Genomic DNA, 26,179 nt, shown 5'->3' on the forward strand with positions numbered 1-26,179 from the left:
ACGAATTGTATTGGAATTGTAGTGTAGGAATTGTATTGTTTTAATATTATTCTATTATTTTAATTGTTTTAATGTACAATATTTTGGGCGGAAATGAAGATTTCGTTTTGGAGGATTTTGTTTATATATATATAAGATTATATTATATATTATATTATATTATAGATAGATTATAGATAGATATAGATTTTATTGTTGATTCTAATTGATGACTACAGGTATACTAATACGAATGGAGGGAGTATTATAACAATGTACTAATCCTAATGTATAACAATGTTTTGATGCTATAGGATTTCGTGTTTTAATATTATTGTAGTTTTAATATTATTTTATTGTTTTAATTGTTTTAATGTACAATAATTTGGGCGGGAAATAGGATTTTGTTTTTATATATATAAAGATAAAGATTATATTATAGATAGATTATAGATTATAGATAGATATAGATAGATATAAATTTTATTGTTGATTCTAATTGATGACGGCAGGTATACTAATACGAATGGAGGGAGTATTATAACAATGTACTAATCCTAATGTATAACAATGTTTTGATGCTATAGGATTTCATGTTTTAATATTATTGTAGTTTTAATATTATTTTATTATTTTAATTGTTTTAATGTATAATATTTTGGGCGGGAAATAAGATTTCGTTTTGGAGGATTTTGTTTTTATATATATAAAGATAAAGATTATAACAATGTAATAATCCTAATGCATAACAATGTTTTGATGTTATAGGATTTCGTGTTTTAATATTATTGTACTTTTAATATTATTTTATTGTTTTAATTGTTTTAATGTACAATATTTTGAGCGGGAAATAGCATTTCGTTTTGGAGGATTTTGTTTATATATATATATATATATATATATATAGATATAGATTATAACAATGTACTAATCCTAATGCATAACAATGTTTTGATGTTATAGGATTTCGTGTTTTAATATTATTGTACTTTTAATATTATTTTATTGTTTTAATTGTTTTAATGTACAATATTTTGAGCGGGAAATAGGATTTCGTTTTGGAGGATTTTGTTTATATATATATATATAGATTACCCTTACAAATCGTTTGTAAATCTCACTAATTTCATTAGAAATTTAACCATACGTTGTTAAAAAGAATGCAAAAGATATAACAAAATTGGCATATAATTATGCACTTGAAGAAACACAAATGTGAACTTGAAGGCACCAAAATGTGCACTTGAAGGTTAAAGTTCTACACTCAAAGGCACAAAGATATGCAATTGAAGCAATTATGGTACCAGAAAGGGGAGTTATTCAACTTAAGATTTATTGAAGCAATTACCCTTACAAATCGTTTGTAAATCTCACAAATTTCATTATAAATTTAGTTATACGTTATTGAAAAGAAGAAAAAAGTTATAATAAACATTGACTCATAATTGTGCGTGAAGACACAAAAATGTGCATTTGAAGGCATAGAAATGTGCACTCAAAGGAAAAATTATATATTGAAACAAAACATATTCACTCGAAGAAGGAAAATGTGCACTCGAAGAAGGAAAAATGTGCATTCAAAGGTAAAGACAATCTGACTTACTTACACAAAATTACCATAATACCACTGCATTTTTTTTTAATTGTCTTCATTCTAGAACCCTTAATCTAGACTGAATCAATGGATGAGATTAAATCCTATTTTTCACCTAAGCTATCTTTTGAATTTGATGTGTTTTATATATATATATATACATGTGTGTGTGTGTGTGTGTGTATACACACACATATATATGTGTGTATATACACACACACACACACACACACACACACATATATATATATATATACATATATATGTATATATATGTATATGTATATACATATATATACATATGTATATGTATATACATATACATATGTATATGTATGTATATATGTACATATATACATACATATACATATACATATATGTACATATATATATATATATATATGTATGTATATGTACATATATATATATATATGTATGTATATATGTACATATATACATACATATACATATGTATATATATATATACATACATATATATATATATATATATATATATATATATATATATAAATAAAGTAATAGTATGTAGTTAATTCTAAAAGTTTTTATAATTGTAGTTAACATTTTACTATTTTTAGTTCTAAAATAATAAGTTTATTTGAAAAAAAATTTAACAATTTTGTTACTAAATTTAAATATTTTTTATTGTTTTATATTTTAATAAAACTCGTGAATTTTATTATTTTATTATGTGTAAATAATTTAAATATTATTAATAGTTTTTGAAATTTTCTAATAATAAGATAATAAGCGACCCATAGTGGATACCTGCATTTGGTGGGGTGTGGTGAGTTTTGATAAAATCCACTCAATGCGGGTCGAGGGTAAAGGTAGATAAAAAAATATAAGAGTGGATTGAGTGGTGGATGTAGCCTTGATCTATCCTTGACCCATTGCCATAACTATGTTTGATCTTCATATCACTTTGGATTACATACGTGAAATATTCAGTGTACATAATTTAAATAGAAAAAAAAGGAAATTATTACATCGACTCCTATTTCTTGCTCCTAGTTTTTACTCTCTCACACAAATATTTGATGTAGGTATTTTTCTTGGGACTCACATAATAAAATATTCAATCCTTGTTTTCCATATCATGAAGTAAAAGTGGGAGAGTATAATTTGACAGTGTGTATAGTATAACTCAAAAAAAAAAAATGCATGATGCAATGGCATTCTAATTTTTTTTTTTTATTTGCAAATTCACTTGTAGTGGTCTTCGCTTAGATTTTGGAGGAGGACCATGGTGATGTAATGACATATTTTCAAATATAAAAAATAATAATAATAATAATAGTCTAACAAGTTGTTTTAAGTACTATTCTTCCTAGGCCCAAATTATAATTTAATTGGTTAAGTGTTGTTTGGGCTTAGTCTTTCTTTGGGACCAATAAAAATTGTATTATCTCTAAGCTTAAGAAGTCCAATAGGAGGAAAAAGAGATCACATTAGTTTCTTGAAACTTAATAGAGAAGAAAGGGGGGAGACACATCTCATTTAGGGTTCCTGTGGACTTACGTAGCAAGGGGGAAAACAGAGAAGGGTTGGATTCAGTGCTCAACAAGACAATCAAGGTAAATAATTTAGATTTTGATGTTAAAGAAGAAAAAACCTAGCTTCCCTGTTAATGTTGCTGTGTAGTTCGAAGCTCAGGATGAGAATTTGTGCTAGTGAAAAAATCTAGATTGTCATTTTTTAAAAGTGGGTTTTGTGATTACTTTAGTAAGATGATGTCCTATTTTATTATTTCATTTCCCTTACAAATCTATGCTTTATTACCCATATTATGGGCTGATTTTCTCCTTAATGAGCTAAATCTTCCTAGCTTGTTAAGCTTTTGGTAGTACTTGTTTCAAGAAGGGTAATAGAGATTTTAGGCTCCTTTATCTATATTTTTGGGTTGTTGCTTGGTGTTGGGAAAACATGATTGTTTATAAATTACAAGAAGAATGTGTAAATATTTGGAATATTAGTAAGTTATAATGGTGTATGTATTTGATAGGTGACCGTGAAGGTTAGTGCGTAAAGGGATTTCTATGCTTAAAAGCTTACTAAGGTAAGGAAACTTGGTACTTACTTACTCATTGTAACTTATATACCATATCCTAAGCGATTGCAAAATATTGAAGCTATTCTTGAATATGGGCATGAGTTATATGGTAAAGTATTAGTACATTACTAATGAAAATTTGAGAACTTGATATATATGTTTTAAGGTTGATCATGGTGTGTATATATATATTCAAGTGTATTAATCATATTGGTGGTCTAACCACCCTTGTCTTTGACTTGGAATGTTCCATTGATTCCCCATTGGTGGTCTAGCTTGCCACCCTTGATTTGGAACATTCCCTTGATTTTAATTGGTAGAATTGCTACCTTTGACTAAATCAATTTTTCTAAATTGATCTTGGCTCGTACTATGAGTATAAAATAGTTCTCAAGTAAAACGGGGAGGTAGGTATGTAGTATCTTTATTTATATTTATTTTATTTATGTTATTTGAGCATCGAACTATGATTTATGACTTGAAGGAGAACTCTAGAATTGATACTCATATGCGAGTAAATTGTATTTGAATGCTAAAGCTTTTAATATTCAATTTACTTTACATCTTATGTTATCTTATCTATTTGTGGTCCTCTTTATTCTCTATACTTGATTTGGTAGAGAAGTGTCATATGATTATTAAGCTTTTGAACTCACTCGTGTGTTTCATGTTTTCCGAATAGGTTGTTGATCGAGGTTAAGACAAGGGAGGTCATTTTTTGGGATTAAAGGCTCTAGGATATTAGTCTAGTGCCTTGTGTTAGATGGGGACTCCTAATCTTTTTGTGGAGATCAACCTCCATAGTGGACCTTGGATTCCTTGTTATAGATTTTAGACCATGTCTCTACGCTTAAATGTATATATTATACTTCCTATTAAGCAATCTTTGGGAGAAGAAACTTTAAGATCAAGCAGTTGTTTAGGTTATATTATGGATGATATTTTGTTTAGCAGGCTTCGTATTATAGCGATTTTTTTTTGTTTTTTTGTCCTACTAATACGGCCGGGTTACGCTAATATTTGGGGCGTGACAGGTGATCCCTTATCCCTAAATTTGGACGAATTTTTTAAATTCTATTTTATTCATCATAATATTTGTGTGTTTTATGAGATAATAGTAATTGAAGCATGTGCTCCATTTCAATAATTATGGACTATAGTCTCTTTTTTATTGAGTGACGCGAAGATTCAGACACATGACCTTTGGCATGGGGCTGACTTTGATAACAAATTGAAGCATGTAATTTCATCTCAATTATAAGCCTAAACTGATAATTGAATTGCACATTTATGTTTATATATTAAACTAGTTTTTCACGCGGATTGCGCGAATGAGATAATGTCCAATCCTATATATCAATTATTTTTATTGTCAAGATTGATGTTGATTTTGCCTTTAATCCAAACAGGTTGATTGTAGAAAATGAATGAATTATAAATTTATATTAGTTCTAATATATTTAAAGAATGCACAATAAGTATATTTTACATACAAGATTATATTAATGAATGTTGCAACGGTAGTTATTTTTCAAATTTCTTTTTTTTTTCTAAATTTGAAAGATTGATTCCAACAATGTTGTAGTCTCAACATCTTTTCAATGTATCAAGTGTGTCACAATGTTCGATTGCCCTATATTGACATTTTTAATAATGAGTTTTAAATCAATTTATTGGGTTATTTGAATGTCTTCTTTGTCAACAAATCATCTCTAAGTAGCTAATATGATTGGATAAATTTTTTTAAAATTGTTTTCCATGTTATTAACATAATACTTGGTAAATAAATATGTAACATTATTTTTTTAGTATAACTTTGATATTTAATTTCAATATAGTGTAAAAAAAATGAACAATGTAGTAAATATAGTTAATTAATAAATTTGAAGGTAATCAATCTTTGTATTGTAGAAAATATAGACAATATAACTAATGAAATTATATCTTTTTTTAAAATTTTTATAATGAATATTTTTTTTTGAATAAAGGCATTGTATACATCGAATTATAAATTAAAGATATGCATATGCATTATTTTTTTTTTGTTGTAACTACTAATTTATTTAATTTAATAAGAGTAATAAAGTGGGATACTGTTCATGCCGACACTGTAGTAGCGCCGCAACACCCGCACAGGTGTTATGTCGATGCAGGTTATCACGTCAGTTCTATGAAGGCCCCTTTCGGAGTTGTGCTGCTGTCACACGATGGGGAGTTCATTGCGGCTTGCGCGGGGCGATTACCAGACTGCTTCTCACCTTTGATGGCGGAGGCTCTCGCGTGCAAGGAGGTTTTGTCATGGCTACGGCGCAAAGGAGTGCTACACGTTCGCCTACATACGGACTGTTCACAGCTCCAAAGCGGTCTAACAGCGGTGCGCTCTGCTTTCCGGTCTTATGCGGGGTTTGCTATTGATGCTTGCAAAGCTGCTATGTCCACGTTTAGTCAGTGCCACGTTAGGTTGATTTCTAGATTGGCAAACATTAGTGCTCATACTCTCGCCACTATGGCTTTTAATCATTTAGAAACTATGTACTGGTACTTTGTCCCTCCTGATTCTATTTGTGCGTTTTTGCATGGTTGCTTTGCTTTCAAAAAAAAAAGTGGGATGCTTACTTTTGAATAATATAGTATAACATATTCGTAGTATATGTTCAACAATTATACCAACTTTGATTGGGATGAGGTTCGAACCTTAGACCATACTTATAGAAATTAATGGGTAAGTTAAAAGTTAACGGAAAAGATAATATTTAACGGAAAATTTAACGGATAATCATATAATTAAAGATAAATTAGGAAATCTCAAGGAAAAATATAAATCTAAACAATCTGAATCATCCATTTGATTTAATAATCTGACCGTCATTTAAGTCATACATCAAGTTTTATTTTTTCACATCAAGTTTTTAGAATGCAGTATCATTTTTTCACATCAAGTTTTTTGAATACCACTAACTCTATTAGAATGCAGCAGTATCATTTTTTCTACTCATTATAGGCCTAACTTTCTTTTATGACTTAGTCATAAGTCGACTCGAACCCACCACCTCCCGTATAAAGGGAAGGGTTTGATGACACTGGACCACAAGGTCCTTGGTAGTCATTCTTCAAGTTAGAAATCATAACAATTTATAGCTTAAAAATGAAAATACTATACATTATTGTGATTAAATTGCCTTTGCAAATGAAAAATATATTTTTGAAAAATGGATAAAAGTACTTCAAAGATATGATTCATCTTTTACACTCATTACTTCTTGCTCAATGCTTAATTTGAGACGTGTGCCTTCGAATGTTTACTTATGTAGAATTTTTTTTCAAAGAATATAAAATTATATTGACATCACATTTGGTTTAATTTGCAAAATAAGCTAAGTGAAAAACGGAAGGATATTTTGTTGAATTGACCTATTCTAATTTCTTAATATATTATGTGACCGTGTGTATCGTGAACTAACAAAATAGAGTTGTCGGTATTCTTGAGGATTGTTTATATTAGTAACATTATTCTTAGATTTTCCACTTCAATTTTTTTTTTTTGAAAGATTCCACTTCAATTTTTTTTAAAAAAATGAATTGTTAAAAACTTTATAATAAGTAAGTATATGATGAAATCTTTGTTACCATTCCAAATGAGTAATCATAAAATCGAACTCACAGTATAAAATAGAAACTACTTTGTAAAGAATCATGAGTGTAACTAGCTTAGTTGACGTGAGTGACTATGCACTCTTGTCTCTTAAGAGAAATTGGGAGTTTGAACCCCTCTAAGTATGGAAACACAATTTGGCCAGCACTATGGACTTAAAATGCCTCCTATAGTTAGGACCTGTTCAAGACACATCGTGATCTGACCCAAAAGAAAAACTCATTATCTTAATCCTTTTATTAACACCCTAAATACAACTCATATGTACAATTTATACCGACTAAAAAAATCCAAATTTCTCTTCAATCCATTTTTTACCAGTTCAAAAACCTATCAACCTAGATATCCATCCATGACTCCATGGACGGATCCAGAATGCGGGCAGTTGCCCCCCTTTGCCACCCTATCTCATCCGTTATATAGAGGATCATTGTATATATATGGTAAATGTTTAGATATAAGTAAATAATATAGATATATATAAATTACTTAAAGATGAAGTAACATAGATGGTTAAGTATGTATGTGTTGTGGTTAAAGTCAAGAGATCAAAATTTTCTACTTGATTAATTTTTTCTTTTAAAATATCTTATTTGTTTTAATTTTTTATTCACACTGAATGAAATTTTTGACTCCGCCAGGTATCGGTCAAATAATATCTGAGGAAGCTCATGCGTGAAAGTCACTAATCATACATCCTCTTTGTAAATAAATATTGATAAGATCAATCTCACTTTCTGGCTGTATTGCTCGATCTACACGGTGTATGCCATATGGCAATATTCAAAGCTCAATAGGGCATTATTTTTATATTTGCTGTCTTTCCCAAAACAAACAAATGCACACGCTTTCAAATTGTATTGCCTTATACAACGTGTCATTTAGGATGCACTTGGGCAACGATTGAAGTTACGGCTGGAGGGATTCTGTTAGACATGTATGTCTTAGGAGCCAACATTTATTGTTGTGGACATTAATTTCTTATTAAATAAATATAATAAATAATTGTTTTATTTATTTTATTTTGGCTTAAATAGTATTAGATATTATTCCGTACAATCTTCTTAATTCTTCATTCTTAAGAGTTAAGAATATGAGTGATGAAGAATTAATAAATGAAGTCTTGTAAAAATGTTCCTAGTAATAGGAATTCTAATTGGGCATTAGAATTCCGATAACACTAGCACATTGTTCTTCTTATGGTGAGTCTCATGCCATTCTGTATGAGATACAGAGAGTGGACATGTGGATGGTTGTTAGAGAATAAGTCATTGAACATTGACTGACTACAACGTACTGCATGGTGTTTACCTACGTGTCATCGGTATGTTGTATGTTACAAGTATGCAATAATCCTTTGATTTGAGACGACATGGTTGTCTCGTACATATGGTGGACTAGTTTTTGCCAGTATGCGTCTTTTGTTCCTTATGGGACTATAAGTGTACTTGGTGGCCTAGTTCAGTATTGTACGGAGACATGTGTGCGTTCAATAGAGGATCCACCCCACCGCCTTGAGGTAACAAGGATGTTCCAGTCTATTCAATAATCATACAACGAGAATCTCTGGCCAGAGTACAATGAAGTTGGACTTCAGGTTAAGAATATTGAATAGACATATTGACCGGGTTTATGGGTTTGACCAAGTTTGACCATGACCTTTACCTGGTTCGGAACAAGTGTTGTGTGGAAGGAATGTTGCATGATATTTGTAACGGAAAGGTTCATTATAATATATTATAAAATATATTCATTGTTAACTAGGTAGTCATGACATACTGCTAGGTGTCACTTATGACTTACGAGTTATTTAATAATGAGTTATTAAATATTACTCGTTGCTAGTTTGACTATGAACCTAGAAAGTCACACCTTAATGGTTCGTGGTAATGCTGAGAACTTTAAAAGAAATCGATAAAGAGTTATCGATATTGACTTAATACATTAATAATTGATTAATGGATTAATTCAATATTGTGTAGTTTTGAGCTTTTAAGGCTAGCACCTTTGGGCCCAAACCAGGCTATATATATATATAAGCCTTGCCCTACTTCTGAACTAAGAGAGAAATAAGACAGAGATTAGTCAGGAAAAGAGTTTTCACGTAGAAATCTTTGGGAGTTCTCACGTGCCCGACCGGTGGACAGATTAGAGGCCGGACGATTGGACGGTTTTGATTCTGCCAAAGCACGCCTATGTTAATTTAATAATATAATAATTTGATTATTATATGATTTTTAATATATATAAGATATATATTAAATAAAACAAAAAGTTGTTTTCCCTTTTTCATGAAACTTGCGTAATTTTATAATATATATATGATATATATTAAAATTTTAAAAAAAAAAAGTTTTTTTCCCTTTTACGAAAACGCAAGTTTTTACGTTTTGCGATTCCGATCGTCTTCACCATCTCTGTTCGACTTCCTCGTCTCCGATTCGTTTTCTCTCAACTGTTGATTTGGAGAATGCGAGACGCAGAAGGTCGGATTGAAGAAGTTGGCAGTCCAGGCGGCTTCGCGACGTTGTTCCTGGAGATATTGATGAATTGTTCATCGCCCGAGAGTCCAGTAACGATTGCGCGCGGCCGGCGATGTGGCTGATGGAAGGAGACGATACAGGGAGGTCCAAGCGAAGCTGTTGTGGCCGGCTATAGGCTGCTGGTCAGAGATGCAGTGGAGGTGGACGGCGTTATTGGCCGGGAAGGATCGCCGGAATCCATGGCTATTTTTACGCAAGTTTTAATTTAGAAAATAATATTACCAAATTTTTAAATATAATTACCTTATTTGATAATGAAGGAAGCATTATATTTGAAAATTCATATATGATAATTAGAATTATATTACCAAATTAAATATTAGATTTTTTCTTGGTGATATTAATTGTTATCATATTTGAAAATTTTCTAAATATGATAATTAGAATTATATTACCAAATTAAATATTAGATTTTTTGGTGATATTAATTATTATCATATTTGAAAAATTTCTATTTTGATAATTTGAAATTAATTACTACTAATTAAAATATGAGATATTTTGCTAGTATTAATTATTATCATAATGATTATTTTCTAGATTTGAAAAATTAATATTTTGAAAGATTAGATGATAATATATTATTGTTACTGTTTAAAATATGATTTTTATGGTACTAATAATTATATTGTTATAATCTTGAAATATTTATTTTTCTCCTTAAATAGTGATTCTTTATGTGATAATTGAATACTATTTAGTTAAGTTTCCATGATTATAATATTTTAGATTTTAGATTAAAGTGTTTAATTTAAAATAAAATTATAATAGTAATTGATTGATTTCATGCAAATTTGATTTTGGTATGAAATTAATTAATTAATGAAAAGTTTTGTTTTGTTATATGGAAATTTGTTTCCATATAAAGTTTATTTTAAATTGACCCAAGTTTTTATGGTATAATTGGATTATATCTTATAAAGCCACAAATTAATGTATTTTTATTTTATGCTATGTATGGATTGCTTAGCATGTCGATTTGGTCATGGACTTATGACCCGTTGAATGAATGTGATTTATTTTGGGTTTTGCATCGTTTTTGGTGATTAATTAAAATTGGGGTCTGCGTGCCTCTTATCTATTATTGTAATGTAAATCCATTCCCGAAATATGTACTCCTTTTCTGGTAGATAGAAAATGTATGTACAAAGATCCCAAAGACTTCAAGAGTTGAAGACCCGAAGACTTCAAGAGTTGAAGACTTGCAAATGTATGATGGAAGCTTACATGTAATAGATAGGATTTTAATTTTTCACTATTCACTGTGCACGGTCAAAATTTGTTGGCTCAATTTTGACCATTTAGAAGTCCATGACCGATTTCGAGTTTACTTTTCATGCACTTTATATATGTGATATATGTGAAACTGTTGCATGAGTAAAGTGAAATTTAATAATTCTTAAAATCTTCTCTTTATTAAAATATTAAGTTGTAAACGCTTAGGCCTCAAGAGTTGAGATTACCTAATCGTGGCTCTCCACCATCGTAAGAAATCAAATATTTTTCTTAGCACGGTGTCGGCTATGCCAACATAGGGGCAACGTGTTATTTTAAAATATTTTGTTTTTCTTATTTTAAACATGTGATGTGGTAGCACTTAGAAACTTTGCTTTTCAAGAAACCACTAAAGGTGAGAAAAGTCAAGGTTCAACTCTACTTGTTACTAGGATGGTGGGTTTGACTTAACTGAGTACATTGGGCTAAGATGCCCCTTAAGGTGAGGTTCAATGGGCCATGGAGCCCAAGTTTAGTAAAATTGAATCATGCATGAGATGTATTGGCAAGAGTTGGCCACTTACAAATTTTTCAAATTCCAAGATGCCCCTTAAGGTGAGGAATTAATGAGATAAATTTGTAAGACCTCGATTACCCATTAGAAATCTTCCAATGGGATTTCCGTTTCTTGCTTAGGGAAGTGCAGGATTCGAAAAATTTAGTGGGAGGTACTATTTGATTATATAATCGAAAATCAAATAGTTTAATAAAGAATTGTGTCTAATAATTAATGTTATTTTTTGTAGTTATTTTGAAATGGCTTTAAACCCTTTGTCAAAAATACTCGAAGAAAACAAACTTACTGGACCAAATTTCACTGATTGGCTCCGAAATTTGAGAATCGTTCTCAATTTGGAGAAGATCGGTTATGTTTTGGACCAAGATCCTCCATTGATTGGTATCATACCAGATGATGCTGATGTTGATCAGCTTGATGTTTATAATGCTGAGGTTGCATCGTTTGATAAGTGGAAGGATGATGATCTGAGAGCTAAAAGTTATGTCCTTGCCTCTATGACCAATGAGTTACAATGTCAGCATGAAAAGATGCCTGATGCAAAATCTATGGTCAATCACCTACAAGAGTTGTACGGTGAGCACAGTAGGATTGCACGTTATGAGGTTACTAAGGCCTTATTTCGAGCAAAACTACAAGAAGGAGGAAATGTAGGAGATCATGTCCTAAATATGATTGGCTTATTGGAGAGATTGGAAGAATTAAATATCTTCCTTGACTTTGAGCTTGAAGTATACTTAATTCTACAGTCTCTTCCAGATTCTTTTGGGCCTTTCATAATGAATTTCCACATGAACAAGCTCCATTGTTCCAAATCTGATCTGCACAATATGTTGTGCACTGCTCATACTACAATGAAGGGTATGAACACTGGTACTGTTCTTTTGGCCTCTTCTAAGTCAAAAAAGAAGAGAAAGAACAAGAAGGTTTCTAAAGTGAAACCAACTAGAGGAGTGACCAAAACTAAAGGGAAGGTTGCAAGTAAAGGAAAGTGTTTCCATTGCAACAAAGAAGGGCATTGGAAAGGAAATTGCACAGAATACCTAAAGTCTTTGAAGGTCAGGGACAATGACAAACCTTCAGAATGTATGCTCATTAAAGAGACTAATTTTTAACTGGTCTAAATAACTACTTCTTTGGTAATATACTCAGAAGCAACTTCACATGGTTGTGTATCGTTGCAGGATCTGAGAAGAAGTAGAGAGTTGACTGAAGATGAGATTTCTCTAAGGATGGAAAATGAAGCAAGAGTTGCTGCATTAGTTGTTGGAGATTTATCTATTCAGTTTTCATTTAATCATGTTTTTAAAATACTATTTATGTAATTCTAGTATTTAAAACATTATTTCCATTACAGTTAAGAATAATTATGAATTTTTCTTTTCGGAATAATGTTTATTGCATTTATTTTAATAATAAATGTGATGGCATTAGAACATTATTAAATGGTATTTATCGCTTAAATATGATTAATGATAGTATAAATGAGCATTTAATACATAGTAATGTATCCATGTGATCCATTTGATGAAATGAATTTTAGATCATGGAGTTTCATCTAAGTCTTTTCGTAAGACACCATATGAGATATGGGACACCCCATCTTAAGTATGCTAAGATTTGGGGTTACACGACTTATATCAAAAGCCTAAAATAGACAAATTCGAAACAAGATCTGAAAAAGGTAGAAAGATATAACTTGATAAAGAGTTTGTTAATAAATCTTCCTAACCTAATCAAATTTAAGAATCTATGCAATATGAACAAAAGGTTATGCCTCCTCTTTGGAGAAGTGTTAGACATATTTGTTCATTAGACATATTATAGTTGTCTTCATGACATAGAGAGTGTCTTTGCAATTGGAGATGATGTGTCTAGTGACAATCCTATCATTTACAAAGAGGCGATATCATATATCGATTTTAGAATATGGAACATCTGTTTTGATAAGGTAGTCAAATTGTTTGACTATACTGTGAAAACATTGATGATCCATGTGTATAAAATGGTCAGTGGGAGTACTATTACATTTCTTGTATTATATGTAGATGACATATTAATAACAAGAAATGACGTAAGTATAATGACTCTGATAAAAGTTTGATTATCAAAAATTTTCTATATGATAGCATTACAAGAAAATTGTTCAGTAATGAGAGGTAAAACCGTCACAAAAAAATCAAAAACCATCATAAAAGACTTTTAATGACGGGAAATTTACCGTCGCCACCCGTCGTTATTTCTTCCGAGGATAAAAACAAATAATGACGGGATATGATACCATCATTAATAAGCATATAGTGATGGTGTATTTACTGTCACTAAAACATTCTTTTTGTGACAAAAAATCCCATCACTAATACAATTACTCACTAGTATAATTTCCTCTCATTATATTATTGTAATGATGGAAAATCCCGTCATTAATATTACTATTTACTAACAAAATTTTTCCTCATATTAGATTTTTCCCGTCACTAAAAATTATAATTTAGTGTCAAATATTATTTTTCTAATTTTGTATATATTGTTATTTATCATTAAATATTAATTTTTGTAATACATTTTTTTACTCACTAATCAATATTATGATATGTTGTAACTATAGATATTGTATTATCATAATGCAATCAAAGTAAACTCAATCAATATATTAAAAGACTTCATTATCACTACCAAAATGAAATGTTTCATACAACTTTGTAAAGACTAAAGACAAAGAAACTAATCATAACATATAACCATAGTAATATATCTGCTAGCTATTTTGATGAAACTGCCCTTCATGAGCAATGATACCTAATAGAGGAAATATTTAGGCAAGCAGGAGACTGCACATCTTTTGAATGCATTGAACTATGCTGATGGATGAAAGATTTAGTATTGCCACTGACAGAGCTACGAGCAGAATGGCTAGTAGATGAATTCCCAGGTCTATGTGCATTTTCAGCTTCAGAGCCATTGATAGAGTGAACATCTGTAGAAGGGAAAAATCCAAAAATGGGTCCTCTATTACAGTGGTAGAAACTGAGGATTAATATTTGCATCTCTGAAATACTTACCACCAGTAACACTCTGAAGGTCAATCCTAAAGCCCCCTTCACGGATGCAGCTTTCTTACCTAGACATTTCCAATTCTCTCCCGCAAAATGAATCATATACAAAATTAAACCAGTCCATAAAACACAACAAACCTCTAAACAAAAATACTATAATTTTCATGTCCACTTCATTAACACTTAGATCAAACCTCAACGATTCTACTTCTATAGTTCTATTGGCATCCAACATAATAACAAGAACATACACACAGAATATTACAGTCCCATCAACCATAATATATCAATACTCTAAATCAACCATAGCAATTTTAAATTGACAGTCACAAGCACCATATACAGCTATACAAATCATTCATCTTATGGAGTATCATATATAGGAGAGCTCAATGAAAGTGGTAGCCGAACAAATTGTGCTAGATTATATCGTTAACCATTAACAGTCAAATTATGAGCCAATCCCTACATCAGTAATGAAAACCATAGAAAACAAAAATATCACAAACCTGATCCAAGGAGGCCCTCCAGAACTTCAGGACTTAAGCTGCTTGGAAATAGATAGGCTGAGATTTGAATAATGGGTAAATTAATCTAAACTCATATGGCTGCTTTGCAAAAAGTATATCTTCACCATTATGTTTATATACATTGATAAGACTCCGAGATACCCTTATTTCAGGCACATTTTAGGGTGTTTTATCGCGTCTATAGCATCCTTACTTGGTAAATTATGTGCGTAAATGCTTGAAAATCACTAACTGATGCACAAAAGCTACTTTTAGCTTAAAAGAAGTAAAACAGGAGCCCCGGGAGCAAATAGGACCAAAAGTTGAGCTTAAAGAGCAAACCAGGCAAGAGCGGAGCCCCGGAGGACCAAACTGGAAGGCCACACGTGTGTGAGCAGGCGTGAAAACTTTCCAGAAGCTTCCCACGCACGCTCACACGCGTGTGAGAGGCATGGAGACAGTGATGCGCGAATTTCAGCTAGGGTTGTCATTTCGGAGACTATTTAAACCCCTTTGATGAATTTTCAGAAGGAGGTTCCCAGAAATTTAGTTTTCCTTTTCTTAGTTTTTCCTTTGGAGAGCTTTCTCCATTTTTCTTAGCTTTTTAAATTAGATCAATCTCCATTGTAGCAAGACAACAAGCTTGGATTGAAGATCTTCTTCTCTCTAGGTTATCTCTATTTCATTTCTATAACTTTAGCTATCTTGTTCTTGGATTAAATTAGCTTTTGCTTGAATTTCATACTATGAGTAGCTAGTTTAGTCTAGGGATTTGGATTGTGTGATTGAATATTGCTTGTGTGATGATCTTATTTCTATATCTTGGATCTATGAGTTTGTGTTGATGGATTATCTATTCTTGTCTATTGATTGTTGTTTTGATGAGATCTTGTTTGGATTTGGCCAATCTAGATGAGAGATTGAGCTCTTGACTCTTTCATGTCTTTGATTAGAGTTAGGATTTGAAGCTTGACACAATCATAGTTCCTATGGACTTCTTAAGAATAGTAGGATAGTGTGTAGCTAAAGTGTTTGATGAAATTCCTCTTAGAACTTTGGATGCTTGAAGGCACTCCTAAGTCAAAGAAGCCTTAGTACACAAAGGTGGAAAAGGACTAAGACAACATACTCTTGAATAGACAATATCCTAGCAATCCTAATCCTTGACCTTAGACACTCCACTATGCAATATTCATGAACACTATTCAATCCCTACCCCTTTTACATATTCACAAAACCACTTTTACTTTACTACTCTCTTGCACTCAAATCAACCAAATGAACTATTCTCACTCACAAATCCACCCTTCACCACACTCAAATCCTATGCATGATCCACTCAAGTAAACTCCCGAACATTTGACACACCTCCACGTCCCTCCTTCGAGACCGACACTCGGGGAGTCACAGACTTTCCGTTTTATCATATAAATATCTTTTGACACTTCACCCTATGCACGCAAGTGTTGTCAAAATGGCGCCGTTGCCGGGGAGGGCAATAGGTTGTCATATGTTTTTGTTTACTTTGATTGCTGATAAACTTTATTTTTATTATTATTTTAATAATATTTTTATAGTTAATTGAATTAATTGATTAATTTATTTATGTACTTTTATTTATTATTGTTATATTTAGCTTTATTAATAATAATGTTTAATTGTGGTGTTGTTTTTGTTATTTAATTTGCTTATTAATTGAATTCTATCAGCCTAAAAATTCTTAATCATAATTTAGTAAGAGTATGATTAGTAGTATATTATTATTATTATTATTATTATTATTATTATTATTATTATTATTATTATTATTATTATTTCCCTTCTGTTAGTTAACGTACGAACCAAAAGAACGAGAGAACCCGGAAGTCAAACGATAACTTCGCCAGCGATCCGGACATCTGGAGATCCGGTTGAATAGCAGAAGAACTCTGAATAGCTGTTGAGGTTGGGCGTTATAAAAGGAGGCCAATTGAAGGAAGGAGAGGGTGGTGGTTCTTCGTCACTTTCTTTCTTTATCACCAATTCAACTTCGGACAGCATTTGTAATTCGACAGTGATTTTCTTCCGGTCGTAGCGGAATATTTCTCCGTTCAGCTGTGAACTCTCGTCGGCGACGTCTCGGCGCAAGCAAGTTTGCAGTCCACCTTCAATTTGGCGGTGGAGAGAATTTTCTTCAGCAGCTTCGACATCAAAGAATTAAGCCTTACAGTTCTGGTTCCTTCTTTCTTTCTTTTCCTAATTACGTACGTAGCTAGCAATTGTTTTGTGTGGAGGTTTACATTCCATTGTATTTTATTATGTTTAGAATTGTGCTGCTACTTGAATTACAATTAGTGTGGTAATTGCAATGGTTAATACTTAATTACATGCTTATATTGTGTCTTGATTATTGATTTATTTTGTTTTATAAATCATTTGTTAGTTTGATCTAGTTAATTTTAATATCTCTTTTGATTAATTTAAATGATTAAGTTAGTTAATTTCAAGTCTTTAAATTGCTTTGTTTAAATTGCATCATATTAATTCCCTGTGGGTTCGACCCTTGCCTTTGCACACTATCACTACAACTGACTCGTGCACTTGCGAGGATTTTATTTATTTAAAATTGTCCATCAATTTTTGGGTAATTGCAATGGTTAATACTTAATTACATGCTTATATTGTGTCTTGATTATTGATTTATTTTGTTTTATAAATCATTTGTTAGTTTGATCTAGTTAATTTTAATATCTCTTTTGATTAATTTAAATGATTAAGTTAGTTAATTTCAAGTCTTTAAATTGCTTTGTTTAAATTGCATCGTATTAATTCCCTGTGGGTTCGACCCTTGTCTTTGCACACTATCACTACAACTGACTCGTGCACTTGCGAGGACTTTATTTATTTAAAATTGTCCATCAATTTTTGGCGCCGTTGCCGGGGAATTATTTATTGTGCAGTTTGTTTTTTTCCCTTTGCTTAATTTTGCTTTCAAAAAAAAAAAACAAAAAAAAAATAGTTACTTAATACTTGTTTCTTTGTTTCCATTTTGCTTTAAATCATTCTACCTGTTTTTTTATTTTATTTTGCTTGTTAGTTTATTTGTTCTTCTAATTTATGCAAGGTCGTCGTTCCTTAAAACCTACACTTTTGCCTTTGGACGACAACATTGATAAGAAAAAGAAAAAGAAAAAGCCTTTAGCTTTTGAAAATCCTAATCCTAAACCACAAGAACCATCCGCAGCAATGGATGCACTTCCTCAAGCCAACCCTCAACCAAACCGTCAACCCAACCCTAGGCTAATGAAAGACTTCGGTAGGCCCCAAGTAGGAGGTTCACCCTCTTGTATAGTGCTTACTGATGCAGCCAGGAACTATGAGCTAAAGACGGTCCATTACAACCAGCTGCCGTCTTTTCACGGTTCAGCAAGCGAAGATGCCCTTACCTTTATCAGGGATTTCTACGGGATAGTCCAACACTTCCCGTTGAATGACTTGACCGAGGATGCACTAAGGATGAGGTGTTTCCCATACACCTTGAAAGATGCAGCAAAAACATGGTTCATGACTCTTACACCTGGATCCCTTCGGACATGGCCGGAGGTGTATAATAAGTTTATTGGTAAGTTCTATTCCCATGCGAAAACTGCTGAATTGAGAAGAAAAATTGTGACCTTTTCGCAAGCTGAAGGCGAACCATTCTATGAGGCATGGGAAAGGTTCAACATGTTGCTCATTCAATGCGCCCACCATGGCTACCCATTGGAGCTTCAAAATCAAACTTTCTATGATGGTTTGACTCAAACCAGCCAATCAATGGTTGACAATGCGGCTGGAGGTGCCATGGGAGAAAAAACTACGGAGGAAACCTTAGCATTGTATGAAATGCTAGGGGCAAACTCCCAACAAAAGAGCGTCAGGGGACGGACGCCAGGTATGTATGAAGTTAATTCAAATGCTGGGTTGGAAATTCAAGTGTCTGAGTTAGCTAAACAAGTGAAAAGCATGTATTCTATGATGAGTATGAAGCAAAACAATGCGTCTATGGTGGACGAAGATATTCATAATTTTGAACAGGCCAATGCTATGAATAGTTTCAATCTTCATAATTTTGAACAGGCCAATGCTATGAATAGTTTCAATCAAAGGAATTTTGAACAGGCCAATGCTATGAATAGTTTCAATCAAAGGCCTAGAAATGACGCCAATGCTATGAATAGTTTCAATCAAAGGCCTAGAAATGACCCGTATTCTATGAATAGTTTCAATCAAAGGCCTAGAAATGACCCGTATTCTAATTCTTATAATCCGGGTTGGAAAAACCATCCCAATTTTTCTTGGAATAATAACTAGAATAATTTTCAACCTATTGCTCCACCTCAACCGAAAAAACCATCTTGGGAGGATTCTTTAGATATTTTCATACAGAATTGTAATAGACAGCAAGAAGCAAATAACCAGCGGTTCCAAATGCAACAAGAAGCAAACGATCAACGGTTCCAACGAACAGAGACATCAGTTGCTAAAACTGAGGCTTCACTTGCCAGAAATGAAGCTTCCATGAGAAAGTTGGAAGTCCAAGTGGGGCAAATTGCCGAAGCTCTACAAGGCCATGTGCCAGGTAAGTTGCCTAGCCAACCTGAAGAAGCTAAGGTTATGACTGTGTTAAGAAGTGGTAGAGTTATTGAAAATGTTGTTAAAGAAAATACCACTTCTAAACAAGTTGAAATAGTTGAAAATTTGAATGTTGATAATGATGCTAATAAGGATGAACCCAAATTGCATAAATCTAATGATCCTTATGTGCCCCTGTTATGAATAAAATTGTAATAGTTTTGATGAGCCAATTTGTAATTTTAAAAATCCCCTATTTTATTTTTAGAGTGTAGAGTTTGGACCCGAAAGGCAAGTCATGACAATAGTTTGGTTCGAATTATTGTGTTATAGAATTCTTTGTGTCATGACTCTTGTAAGTCATTTGCTTCCACTATACACATGAGTGTATATGATCCAATGGACAAGGCCAAATTATTGTTGCTAGAAGACTCGAGTTTGAATCCTATTGCAAACATTTTGAGCTTTGGAGAGCAAGGAATGGAGCTAGTAGTATCACGGCTCAAAGTCAATATTTTGGTCAATGGAGGAAGTTTAAGTCAAATGGTCAAAGCCGAGAAAAGTTCAAGATCCACTATCTCTACACCATACGCTATACAATGCTAAGAAGGATCAAATATATTTATTTGATGGATATGATTGAATGAGCTGAAATGAAGAAATGGTTAAAGACTTGAGCATATATCTAATGGTCAAGCGTTCGAATCCTATTTGCTACATTTTATTACTAAGGAAGAAGCTTGGGAGCAAGTTACACGGCCAAAGTCTTTGAGAGCTAAATTTTGGTCAATAGAGCTACCTATGGAGCTAGTTTGGTCAATGGAGGAAGTCAAAGAATAGAGCTACCTATGGAGCTAGTTTGGTCAATGGAGGAAGTCAAAGTCAACATGGAGTAACTTTGCATGGATTATATACGCGTGAACACTACACCATTTCTACACGCGTGAAGGCTAATTTAAAGCACTATGGAGCATGCTATGGAGCAACTAAGAGTGTGACTTACACTTAGTCATTTTTGCATGTCTCAAATATTTTAGGTTCAGTACGTAATATCCTGAACCAGAAGAAATTTGAAGGTGGTGATTTTCTGAAGATCATTGTTTATACTCAAGCAAGAACCACCCGGAAAAATATTTTGAAAGATCAACTTGCCCAAGATCAAAATCAAGAATACAACAAAGTCAAGAATATCAAGCTCTGAAGGATACAAAGTCTGCAATATCAAGCTGAAAAGGCAACAAAGTCAAAAATTGGAGGCTACAAGTTTCAAGGATCAATCAAGCCATAAAAGAAGACTTTGTGAACAATTTACAGAGGTGATTTGTCAAAAGTTACCAGCGACATTAAATGTGCAGATCAAATTGAAGATTTTATCAGATAAAATTGGCAAGTTATCAAATCAACGGTATGGTCATTAAATGAGAAGGTATGGCCATCAAGATCAGATTGGAATGACCAATCAGATCAAGTGAACGTTCAAAATTTGAATGTTCATAACGGGCAAATAATTCTTTGAATTATAAAAAGCCCAAGAAGACTTGAAGAACAACACGAGGACGAGATACACGGTAGAGAAGAAAGTGGTATTGAGCGGTGAATGCAATCAAAATACAAAGTGCTGAGATATTGAACTATACACGAGAGGAATTCAAATCTTAAAAAAGAAATCTTTATTTCTTTGAACAACAGTTGTATCTCTACCGAGGGTAGAAAGGAGTGTAGCTGGGTGCGTAACACTCGGGTGAACTAAGTGAAGCTTTGTGCGTAACACTTTGTTGGAACGTAGCTTTGTGCGTAGCGTTCAGGAACGTAGCTTTGTGCGTAGCGTTCGTGGAGCGTAGCTTTGTGCGTAGCGCTCGGGAGCTTAGCTTTGTGCGAAGAGCTCGTGGTTGAGTGTAGCTTTGTGCGTAGCACTCGGGAGTTTCACTATTGTATCTGGGTGATTGAAGATAGTAGAAACCTTCCTTGGAGCAAGGAAGAAGTGGAGTAGGAGAATTACACAATCTCCGAACCACTATAAATCTCTGCATCTCATTTACCTTACTGCACTTTACATATTTGCATGTTTTAACTCACTAACCCTTTACGTACTGCGTTGATCATATCATATGGGTTTGTGTGTTCCCACGTTCGCATGTGGCTCAAACTTTGCATACATATTCTTTGAGCTTTTCTAAGTATTTCCAACGTATTGCATGTCAAGTATCTCTTCAGTTTTACGCAGCTTTGTTTTATAGCACTTTACCGTACGATATTCCGCTGCACATTTCAAGTTGAATTTATTCACTTGAAATCTCTCTGGTTGAAGTGTTATAAAGTTTTTAATTGTTTGAGAAGTCTATTCACCCCCCCCTCTAGACTTCTCCCACCCTATCGGGACCAACAAGTGGTATCAGAGCGGTTGTCTATTGAGTCAATATTTGACTGCTAGATAGATCTCATAACCTTCAAGATGAAGAGAGACTTGGCTCCGAACCTATTATTTTCAATAGATAAATTTGATGATTGGAAAATACGTATGCAGGTCCATCTATCCGCATTACACGATGAAATGTGGGAAGTAATTACTAGCGGTCTGATCAAAATTCTTAAAGCCAATACCGCAACTGCACAGACGAGCACAACACCGCAAAACATTCCTAAACCCAAAGAGGAATGGACTCCTGAAGACAGACAACGAAACAACTTGGACAACATTGCCAAGGATACACTATTCAAAGCTATCGACGATGCAACGTTTCCAAAGGTCCGAAAATGCAAAACCGCAAAAGATGTTTGGGAAACACTAGTCAAAATGGGCGAAGGAGACGAGCAAGAAAAAGAGAACAAACTCATAATAGCACTAAATAAATTTGAGGATTTCAAAATGCTAAATGGTGAGAGCATAGCCGAAATGGAAGCAAGATTTATTAAAGTCTTGGGAGAAATTGCTTATCTTGGAAAGGAGATTGATCAGAAGGAAATATCACTCAAAATTCTACGTGGACTACCGTCAAATTGGGACATGAAAGTCACGGCCATGCGAGACCATAGAGATCTCAAAACTCTTACAACCGACAAGCTCTTTAGTGATCTAAAAGCTTATGAGTTTGAGATGAAGACAAGAAAAGAAGAGGAACGCGAAGAAAGAAATAACGCACTAGTCACTGAACAACCGTCTACATCGAGGTCAGTAGATAATAGTGAATTTTTATCTGACGAAAATTTTGCTTTGTTTGTTAAGAAATTTAAGAAGTTCATGAGGAAAAAGAACAACAAAAAATTTCCTCAAGCCAGCACACCCAGATGGACGAAAAAGGAAGCTCCAGATGCAAACTTGTGTTACAATTGTAGAAAGCCAGGACACTTTATGGCAGAATATCCTTATCCAAAAGTGAGCAAAAACCAAGGTGATAATGCTCAGGAGGACACCAAGGCAAAAGAAAGAAGATTTAAGAAAGACAAAAGAAAAGCTTTAATTAGTGACCCACTTGAGTCAAGTGATAGTGATGAGTCATCTAGTGGAGAAAGAGACACCTCAAAGGATGACAATGCTTTATTCTGCATGGATGCTTCAAGTAGTTCATCAACTCAAGATTTATGCTTAATGGCGCATGAAGTTGAAGAAGATGAGGAAGTTTGGTACTTCGATAGTGGATGTTCGCATCACATGACTGGAAATAAATCTAGTCTAGTGAATTTTAAGAATATCGAAGGACCAAAAGTAGTTTTTGGAGGAAAAGATCGATACGGCCAAACCAAAGGAATCGGAACAGTTGAACGTAACGGATTAAAAGTCGAAGACGTATCTTACGTGGAAGGTCTCAAATTCAATCTCTTCAGTACAAGTCAATTTTGTGACAAAGGTTATTTAGTGGAATTTTTCAAAGACAAATGTCAAGTGAAAAATGAAACTACTGGAGAAATTGTACTACAAGGAACGAGAAAGAGGAACATGTATGTTGTTGATTGGTCTACAACAAAAGAGTCAATATGCTTAGTTGCCAACAACAATAACGCTACAAGCTAGGAATGGCACAAGAAGCTGAATCATCTGAATTTCAAAACAATCAACAAGCTCGCAGCAAATGATCTAGTCAAAGAACTACCCAAAATAGCTTACAGGAAAGATCAGATTTGCGATGCATGCCAAAGAGGAAAGCAAATCAAATCTTCATTCAAGTCAAAGACACAAGAATCATCATCAAAACCTCTTAGTCTACTACACATGGATTTATTTGGTCCAGTAGACCCAGTAAGTATGGGTGGTAAGAAATATACACTTGTTATTGTTGATGATTTTTCCAGGTACACATGGACTATTTTTCTCAACAAGATAAACGAAGTTGAAAGGAAGCTACCAGAATTGTTGAAACAACTTCAAATCGAAAAGGAACTCAAAATTGCAAAAATATGTACGGATAGAGGTACAGAGTTCGTAAATGGCGTGATTCAAGACTACTGCATCATGCAAGGAATTCTACATCAATTATCAGCTGCAAGGACACCGCAACAAAACGGTGTTGCCGAAAGAAGAAACCGAACGCTCAAGGAAGCCGCACGAGTAATGATTATGGCAGCCGACTTACCGAAACGATTTTGGGCAGAAGCAATTAATACTGCTTGCTACACCCAGAATAGAAGCCTTATCAACAAGCTGCACAACAAAACACCATATGAATTATGGAAAGGGAGAAAACCTAATCTTATCTATTTTCATTCTTTTGGATGCAAATGTTTTGTTCTGAATAATGGCAAAAGCTATCTGAAAACTTTTGATGAGCGTGCAGATGAAGCTATATTCCTTGGATATTCATCTACCAGCAAAGCATTCAGAGTATGGAATAAATCTATGATGGTGGTAGAAGAATCAATCCATGTTGTGTTCGATGAATCGTCAAAAGTCAAGGAAATTGATGATCCAGAAATTGGTAATAATGTTCCAAATAATTTTATTATTAGTAATGAAGCTTCAAGAGACAATGTTTTACAGGGATTAAAAGATCTGGAAATTAAAGACTCCAATACAGAGCAAAATGGCGCACCAGGCGCAAGAAATTCAAGAAATGAAGAAGTGGAAGTTGTAGAGCAAGTTGAAGTGGAAGTGGAACCTATAGAGGAAGTTGTGGAGGAAGTTGGAATTAGTGGTGGGACCCAAAGTGAACCCACTAATTTTCCCTCTCTCTCTACACGTGAAGATGAACCCACTCTGCCACCCACTTCACAAAACATTTTTCAACCAGATTTGAGATGGCTCAAAAATCATCCACATGATTTAATTATTAGAGATGTGCATGAAGGCGTGAAAACTAGATCAATTGCAAGAGACGCAATGTTCTCGTGTTTCCTATTTCAGATCGAACCCAAGGAGATAGATGAAGCTTTAAGTGATCCTAGTTGGATTGAAGCCATGCAAGAAGAGCTGAATCAATTCCAAAGAAACGACGTATGGGAGCTTGTTCCAAGACCAGGCAATCACAATGTAATCGGTACAAAATGGGTCTTCCGGAACAAAGCAAACGAAGATGGCACCATTGTTAGGAATAAAGCAAGACTGGTCGCAAAAGGCTATTCACAAGAAGAAGGAATAGATTTTGATGAGACTTTTGCTCTAGTGGCGAGATTAGAAGCACTCCGCATTTTCCTAGCATATGCAGCGTACAAAAATTTTACAGTCTACCAAATGGACGTAAAAAGTGCATTTCTGAACGGTTTACTTGAAGAGGAAGTTTATGTTGAGCAACCACCCGGATTTGAGGTAAAAGGTTATGTTGACAAAGTCTATAAACTAAAGAAAGCATTATATGCGTTAAAACAAGCACCTCGAGCTTGGTACGATACCCTATCAATGTTCTTAATTAGTTGTGGTTTTACCAAAGGACTAGTTGACAAAACCTTATTTAGAATTCAAGAAAATAATCACATTTTATTAGTGCAAATTTATGTTGATGATATTATTTTTGGAAGTATTGATAAATCTTTATGTGAGAAATTTTCTAAGCTCATGCAGAACATGTTTGAAATGAGCATGATGGGTGAATTGAACTACTTCCTTGGACTACAAGTTAAACAAATGAAGGAAGGAATTTTCATAAATCAAGCCAAGTACACCAGAGACTTGATCAGAAAATTTGGCTTAGAAGGAAAAAGCTCAGTCAAAATTCTCATGAGTACAGCACATCGATTAGATAAAGATGACGAAGGAATGGACGTTGATCCTACGATCTACCGAGGAATGATTGGATCTTTGCTATACCTCACTGCGAGTAGATCGAATATATCTTACTCAGTGGGTGTATGTGCGAGATTTCAGTCAAAGCCGAAAAATAGTCATCTTGACGCTACGAAGAAAATCATACGATACCTCAAAGGAACAATCAATGTTGGATTATGGTATCCAAAGGAAGG

General features: G+C 33.4%; 1 protein-coding gene and 1 long non-coding RNA gene across 2 annotated transcripts; both read left to right on the forward strand.

Moving 5' to 3' along the window:
* The first annotated feature begins 3,033 nt into the window (after positions 1-3,033).
* On the forward strand, positions 3,034-4,618 carry LOC116011806. Its single transcript, XR_004097096.1, has 3 exons — positions 3,034-3,171; positions 3,600-3,653; positions 4,330-4,618. It is a non-coding gene; the product is annotated as an uncharacterized LOC116011806 (long non-coding RNA).
* A 13,806-nt stretch (positions 4,619-18,424) lies between these two features.
* Positions 18,425-19,996, forward strand: LOC116013124. The gene is made up of 2 exons (XM_031252780.1): positions 18,425-19,467; positions 19,618-19,996. Exons 1-2 carry the CDS (start codon positions 18,425-18,427, stop codon positions 19,994-19,996), a joined length of 1,422 nt encoding a protein of 473 aa, XP_031108640.1.
* The last annotated feature ends 6,183 nt before the right edge of the window (positions 19,997-26,179 follow it).

The sequence above is a fragment of the Ipomoea triloba genome, chromosome 3 (genome assembly GCF_003576645.1).
Source record: "Ipomoea triloba cultivar NCNSP0323 chromosome 3, ASM357664v1".
Taxonomy (NCBI): domain Eukaryota; kingdom Viridiplantae; phylum Streptophyta; class Magnoliopsida; order Solanales; family Convolvulaceae; genus Ipomoea; species Ipomoea triloba.